An 8,012-nucleotide genomic window follows, 5' to 3' on the forward strand; every position below is an offset into this window, starting at 1 on the left:
TTAGAATTGATACAACTTTCCTATAGCAAGCTCCTGAGCCACTGCGGCAAACTGCTTCAAGGTGCCCACGAGCATTTGTTTTCCTGGCGTTGGTACCAAATCTTCAGCCTTTTCCTTCTTTTGCATACATGCTCTGACACACCCATACCAGACGTCCTGGCTATGATGGAGCATAATCGTTGCCGTCTGTATTTTATTTGTTGTGCGGACGAGACACTTGTGAGTGTGAAGCGCGCACTAAATGTGCCCATGAATAGTTCATCTGTATGTAGTAGGCATTGTTTTTGCAGTGCAACTGCGCTGCTAGTGGTGGCGTGCGCGGGATCATATTTCCAGCGTCAATTGAATGCGGAGGCATGTCGTGTTTGGTGCTTATAGCTGCAGAAGGCGGATAGAAGTTCTTTTAAGACGATGAAGTGGTGTCTTAAGGGTGCTTGCTGTCCGCCATAAATACGCAGTGCTGGCATCTGGAGGATTGATGGCACTCTGTGTGTATATGGAAGACTATTAATTGTATATTATTGTCTTGGTCTATCATTGCTGTTTTTTGTTTATTTGCGAAACCCGGTTGCTTGCAATGGGTTCGCTACATGGCTCATGCATTTCTTACACTCTCAGCCTGGCCTTGTGCCGGATTCTTGCACTTTTAGTCATATCTAGTTCAGTACGATAATTTTACTATCCCAGCAAATAGAACAGACCAAAATGTAACTATTTTGCAAGTGCACAGATCGGGCACTGCTCGAAATACTAATTGGCCTCAATTTTGCACATGCACGTGCGCACTTTGCAGAGATTGGCGTCGATTAGAGGCTCAGCAGTATGATGTCACCCGTAAAATGTGAACGCTCATGTGACCTAGGGTTCCTGAGCCACGGGGAATATGCTAGAGGAAGTTTACTACAGACTTCGCACTGAACAGATAACATTAATTATCTGCTTTTTGAAGCGACATTCAGAGAAGACTTGAGGTGTCTTTGTTACTTGGATGATAACACATAATACCTGGCGAGACTTGAAGTGCAGCAGAGTATTGTTGTTCCTCGGATTCTTTTCAGGGTCACTTTGGGCTTCCCTGTTGACCAATTTACGCTGCTGCAGCTGCGAAGCTCACATCGTCGCTAAATCGACGTATGCTTTGGAAGATGTGTCATTTTTCTGGCAACATGTTGACTTGTGAGATAACGGAGATGCTGATGAGTTGACGACTTTGTTGCCAAATTTTACGTCCGTTTGACCAAGCTGTACGGTGTGAAAGATCTACAGATTCATCTCCGTGAAATTCTATTGCTATGCCACATGATCGTTGGAAAGCATCCAGATGTTTCAATTGCGGCTTGCCACCGTTGGTCTGCAGCTACAGCATTGTGAATTAACTCATTCTGACCGTTTCTGCACTAGTCACCAGACATCGCCGACCACGTACAGACCCGCTGACGTCTGGCAACAAAGCTGTTGTTGCCAGGCATTGGCACAATCTGCCGGGATGCATTTGCATGGAGCAGACACACAAGACGCTACATTGAGTGCATTCTTTGGGTCTTAATGCAGCTTGTGGGTACCTGCGCACCTGCGGAGGCTTCATTGTTCAGCCTGCTTTGATATGGCATCTTGTTTACGGGTGGAAGGCCAGGGTGATTGCGAAACTCTACGTTGGAAGCCAGTAGATTTATCAAAAAGGTGGCGTACTGCGGTGTTGGCGCATTTCACTGTGGACCAGGTGCGGCAGTTATGCAACAGTTCGCACTTGAACGATACACTCAGGTATGATCGGCGCCATTAGGCCCTAGAAAACTGTGCAGATTGAACTTGTGTTCTTCATGTGCGCCTTCCGCGTGAAGCAAACACTGCTGGGGAGAGCATATGGCTTTGTAAGGGCTTCCCTGTGTAGAGATGCTGAACCGTCGCTGGAGAATGCTTCTTGTTCTTTTGTGGGTCGAGACGTTGCGGTAGCTACTCAACAAGTTATAGCAGCAGTACTGCGAAATGACTGGCTTCTGGATTGTGGCAAGCTGATGAAGCACTAATAAATGGATTGTCAGTGATCTGTTGGCGTAGGAAGCGTTGGAGCACGTTTATGTCGAAAGTATGAATACTCTAATTGCTGCTCGCAATCTTGCTGCAGTCTAATGCGCCGGTGTTCACAAGTATATGTAATGCAGCATTTGGCTACGCAAACGTGCCCACTGAAGGCGAAGCCTGAAATTGGCGAAAGACTTTGCTAACGCAAAAAGGAAATCTGTGTCTATCCGCAACAGGAACAATTAAAATTGACCCTGCGCATTGCGCCCAAAATAGATGGCATATGAGAGCTACCTGTTTGTAGTGTCCTTTCTGCACTGTCCAGAACGTGAAGTGTGATTCTGGGACACCACGAAGCTTGTGAAATGCTGCTTGAGATGTGGAATATCCGCATGAGAGGAAATCTTGCCGTTGTGATTGGTACGTGAGTTTATTTGCAGCTCTGTCATCAGTTTTTGGTTCGAAGCAAGTAGGTTAATACACTGAAGTGGCCTTGCCTAGTAGTTACATACTACACTGCGAGCCCCCGCCTGCGTAGACGGTATTCTGTGTAGTACAATGAGGCTTGCGCGCCATGCGGTCGGTGGGCCTTTCGAGACCAAAGAAGGATTGACTGATTGTCTCTAAGTGGCGATATGTCTGGTGCTCTCTAAGTGGCGATATGTCTGGTGCTGCTTCGGTAGCACACAAACACGAGCCAGCTCGACCGCATGGTTGCAAGGAGCCCAAATTCTTCATAGACACATCGATGTCGGCTGCAATTGCATGGAGGATGGCTGACGTCTGGTAGGTTGCATCGAAGGTTTAACAATACATCTCGCTCACTGCCACAATTTCGCAGTAGATGGGCGGAGTGACAATGCGGAACGTCGTTGAACACAGTGTTTATAACGGAACACCTGCCAGCTTGTGTCTTTCTGAGTTCATTACTGCCGAACTGTGTAGCCTTTAAGTATTGCTGCCATCTCGTGTAGATGGCGCTTTCGGGTGGCAGTTGAAGTGCATGTGACATACAGGACCGCAGAGACCAGTTTGGAGCCGCTGCGGTTGCTTGTAGTTTTCTTCACAGCGCGGACAGGTATCATCGAAATTCTTTTCCACTCACAGTACTGGTCAATCGTGAGGCACAACGCATATTCAGCAATATGGCGATTCATGCGTACTGTTGCTGCAATACCAACTGCATTGGCTGCATGTGCTGCCATGCTTGCGACGAGTGACTTGTCTGGTTTCCAGGCTTCCGCAGAGGCACGGTAAACAGCTTGACTCACGAGATTGTTTGCAACTTCAGCGGACTGTTTTGCACTTGCTTCGACTGCGACAGTTTCAGGGACTACTGGGATTGTGCCACGTAAATGTGTAATAAGGGGTACGATGGAGCTCAAACGGTTGCATATGGTGAGTGCTATGCTGTTCACGGCTGCTCTGTTGTTCACGGGTATTGTGCGCAGCCAACCACGAAAGTGAAGCCGTTCGTGCCCATGTTTTTCTTTGAAGACCGTGCGTATTGATTGCTTTGCTTCATGGTACTTTATCGTCTATAGTGCGAATTCGAAAGACGAGTGAGTGAAACAATGAGTTCTGATAAAGGCACGTTTCCACTTTGCAGGCCGGGTGTATGTGGCCTTGAAAACTTATTTTCAGGTACATCGTACCGGCAGCAGCGCGTAAAATAGCAGGATATCAGCAGCTATTAGCTTAGCACCCGGACTCTTTTCAGCACACTAAAGGGAAACTGCAGCAGTGACCGGATCTTGAAGTAAGCATCAGTCAGGGATGGCCGCATTTAAGTCAATGCACGGGTTCCCTTGTGGTAATTGTGCTGTTAGTATTCTGCAACATTAATGTTTGAAGAGAGTAGGCAGCAAAGTACTTGGCTGAAGCTGCTCTAAAAGCGTCCACAAAAACGGCAAACGGACTACGCTGATTCATCTCTTCGCCAGCAGACAAACACGAGTCCGTTTGACCGTACAATTGTAACATACTCAAGTTCATCACAGACTCGTTGGAATAGAGAGTGGCTAGCGTCTGATGAGTTGCGCCAAGCATTTACAAATGCATCTCGTTAACTGCTGCAACGTTGCAGGCCATTAGTGGAGTGGTAGTTGCGTAAGACATATTGAACCTGACTTTTACGACAGGGCGGGTAAGGCAACGTAATTTGGTGCAAGTGCGGACAGTTTTTCGTTAAGAGTGTTTTGTACACTGTATCCATTGCAATATCATGCTCGCTTACACAATTGTTTCGCTTGGTGTTTGGGACTGGGTTGTTCCTTGAAAATGCTCCCGCCAAAAAATGATTTGGTTTGAGCAGTGTGTTTGATTGCAACTTAGAGGCCACTGCTGCGTGGACATTTGCGTGTCTGAAGGGTAGACAAGTGCCTGTGCCTCACATACTGTCGCGCAAATGAAGTCGTGTGCGAGGCTTCTTCATTTCCAGGCAGTTTGACTGTGAAGCACAGTACTTGCTGTGCAAGAGGAAGGCGTGAGGGTAGTGTGTCCTTTCTGCGGTCACCTATGCGAATCAGTTTCGGTCTGTGTTGGCAGCTTCATAGCTTTCTATGCTATTGAGAAGGTATATTTCGAATCTTTTTAAGTGGTAAATTGACGTTCATCGCTGAGCATGCGCTGCGGAAGGCTACTTCTGCATATCGTGACGAGATATTGCCTCTATGATTTGATGATCGACATGGATCACTGAAGGACTTTTCTAGAGGCTTCGGCATTGTGTCGTTTCAGCAGTCACTGATACTGTATGGGCCAATTCGCTCCATAGCTCTGATGGCAATCTCTCGAACACTTGAAGTGGTAAGTTTAAGTTTCCTGTTTGACGCACGCATGCAGAATATGCATTGTAGAGCTCTTCAGGCAACCGCAAAATGTTCTTTTGCTTGTTTCTAGTCCAGTCCATGCAAAAATGACATGGCATTATGTGCAGCTCCGTCATTGGGCAAATGTATGCCGAACGAGCGGCGTGCTTGAAGAGCATGTAGGCATTCATCCTGAAAACAGCGAGATTAAATGAAGGCGGATAAACTGCTGGTCTTCAATGTGACCGCGCACTTGTCAAACAGATTGTACGTAGTGCCACGATCAAAGTTGGACGCCCGCATCTGTGAGCATGTATATGCGCAAGGCACTGGCAGTGAGATTCAATATGTGAGCGCTGACTGAATTCGTCTACAGCTATTAGCCTTCGTGTTCTTAGCTACCTTGAGCTGCAATACTGCAGATGTGATGTAATGTATCTTCGAAACAAGAACGTTGTCCTGCTGCGCCGACACCGTTCGTATCGAAGTTGACAGGTAAACACTTGAAATTATCAAATTTTGGCATTGGAGTCCCTCAGTTCAAGGTGATCTTTTACTACTTTTTCGTGTTAATTTCTGCGCTGGAAATTAGAAAGTATGTTTATACGCATCAGCAAAAATGAAGTGACTTCCTTTTTAGGGTTGTAACGCACTTGCTGGTGTGCGGGGATACACTTGAACTTTCTTGGCCTCACATAGGTTTGTTGCATTTTTTGGCGGCGTGCATTTGTAAGAACTTTGCAGGAAAAATTACGTGGAAATAAGGAATTTTATACTGAAGAGACGCGTGTTGTCGAATGCTGATTAGGGTCGAAGGCACAGATGTAACGTTAATTCTGACTAGCTAAACAGCGCTGAGCAGTTCATTTTCGTTTGGGCTTTCCAGTTGGGTGTGAACAGCACCTAGATGGTGAACACGACCGTTCGTTTAGGAGCACTATCGCTTGCGTGATGCAATTACTAAGACTTTACTACTGACGTCTGCAGTAATGTACACGTCGTCGATCCACGATCGAGCACTGAATTTCAGTTGTATAGAGATTGAGCAAGCACAACGACAAGAGTTGCTTCAGAAGTGTGCTCTGCAGATATAGTGTTGGGTAGGCTGGGAGCAAATGGGATGCTGTTGTTGACATTCAGTGCAACGCATCGCAGAAGCAAACCACTGCTCGACGTGACTTCGGTGAAACGTTGCCTCAAAATGAGCTCTTTTTACAGTAATTAGGTGTAAAAATAATGTTTCTGGCGACAACCCTTCCACGCGTGACGCAAGCAGAGGATGTCGCAGCAGCTATTTTTGGCCCCCGGAACTTGCATCCTCCGTCACTCCGCTATTTCGGTCTAGAAAGAAATTCAAATGTGCATAAGCTTTTATCATAGGAACGCAATCACTTGGCACGGCCGTACGGCCTTTATGGATCGGTTCTTTGTTCCATAGTCAGACATTGGGTGGACGCGTTTCATTAGAGCTCCAGTTACAACAAATGCACCACCTGCGATGAAGTGTGCAATGTTAGCTGTACTGCTGGCATCTGAATTGTGTATAGGCGGTGCGTAGCACAAGCTTACGAATTCACAAGCCTCGACTCAGAACACCGAAGAACCGTTTGTTTCTAGCAAGCCACACAATAGTGTACCCGCCTAAGTAGTCCACTACTTGTCTTGATTTCCAAAAGCTGCAGTCGATCTACTATTTCTTACAATTCTGCATAAATATGTGCAGGCGACTGAGGCCTAGTTGTGGCCTGCGAGCCACGTTTCTATACTTGTGATGCTTTGATTGCGTTGATTGCGATTTATAAAAGGCTGTAGGCGGGTGCACATTTGTGATGCACAAGAACGCGCGAAGCCTTGCCTCCTCATGAAGTGTAAAGATTTTGCAGTGCCTTTTATTTGCGTTAGTCAGAAACTTTGCTGCCCAGCTCATTGGCGTTAGCATCTCGATGACGGAAACTAGGAAGGCTTGAAGTCGTAAAACAACATTCCATTACGGCCCACACAGAATAGCATATCTCTAAAGTTCTTGAAAGTTCATCGAACGCCTCTGTTTGGCGCAAGAAGAAGAGCGGCCTGGGCTGCAGGCTGCTGGCATGAAGATGCCTTGGTGACTATATGCGATAGGACTGTATTGTCTCATATGCTGTGATTTCGAGGAATTCACACAGCACGCCTAGCAACAGTTACGAACGGACATGACGGTACTCCCTTTTCTGTGCCCACTCTCTGACCACACAACACAGCTAGTAGGTTGCGCTTAGCATCCAGTCCATGGCTGGCCTGAAGTGAGTGTGAAGGCGTTTGGCTGGCTGGTGTCCGAAGCTCACGGTGATCCACCCTCAAGATGCAAGCCCCAACGCGCGTAGCGCAAGCTTCATCGAGGCCTCAAGGTGTAATAACTTAGCGCTTTTAGATGCTTAAAGTGCACACAACTAGAAAAACACAATGCACACAGACGGCAAACTGTGCCGACTTGCGGGCTCTATTCACTTCGTCTCCTAGGACAGCGACGCCTCGCCATGTGAGGGGCGACATTGCCGTTAAAACCAGCGCGAATTGTGACGTTTTGGCTGCTTCGTCATTGTCTTGGTTTTGCTGGGTCGAAGGGCGTATGTGACATGGCAATCTCAAGCTTTTTGGCTTCACTAATTTATTCTGCGTTATTGCTTTACTGCGTCTGTCTTCTGTGCGGCCCTTTGCTTGGAAGGCGGAGCATCATTTGCGGCTAGCTCTGTATTCCCGGATACACCCTTAGAACAAGGGCAGACTGAAATTAAATCAGGTCAGCTGGCGGCGATTGATGCTTTACAAGCGTTTCCAAATGAGCCGAGCAGCAAGTGTAGCATCGGCACCTTCACAAGCACGCGTAGGCGCAGGGATTTCCACTCATGTGAACGCTTTGTCCGGCGCACCAAACACACAAGTTTTGAAGGTAGGTTCTGTAAAAGCACAAATTTGAAATGGTGGCAAGATTTCATACGTAGACGTCTGCACGCTTGTTCATGCGGGCAACTTCACAGGATGTACGTTACACCGAAAACTGCTGTGGTATTCAGTGCAGCAAAGTTGGGAGACGCTGACAAGCAGGGGCGGAAAGTGGACGAACATTACTGCTCTTTACATTTATTGCAATTAACAGGTGTGTCGGACAACTTGCGTTTTGTGTGAAGATGAACTTACTCA

At 47.0% G+C, this 8,012-nt stretch overlaps 1 protein-coding gene across 1 annotated transcript; it reads right to left on the bottom strand.

Annotated features, from left to right (window-relative positions):
* Positions 1–2,471, bottom strand: ETH_00028145 (uncharacterized protein; the record flags this gene model as incomplete). Its single annotated transcript, XM_013380303.1, has 2 exons — positions 1–133; positions 2,317–2,471. 2 exons carry the CDS (start codon positions 2,469–2,471, stop codon positions 1–3), a joined length of 288 nt encoding a protein of 95 aa, XP_013235757.1.
* Between the last annotated feature and the right edge of the window lie 5,541 nt (positions 2,472–8,012).

The sequence above is a fragment of the Eimeria tenella genome, genomic scaffold (genome assembly GCF_000499545.2).
Source record: "Eimeria tenella Houghton genomic scaffold, Eth_scaff51, whole genome shotgun sequence".
NCBI lineage: Eukaryota > Apicomplexa > Conoidasida > Eucoccidiorida > Eimeriidae > Eimeria > Eimeria tenella.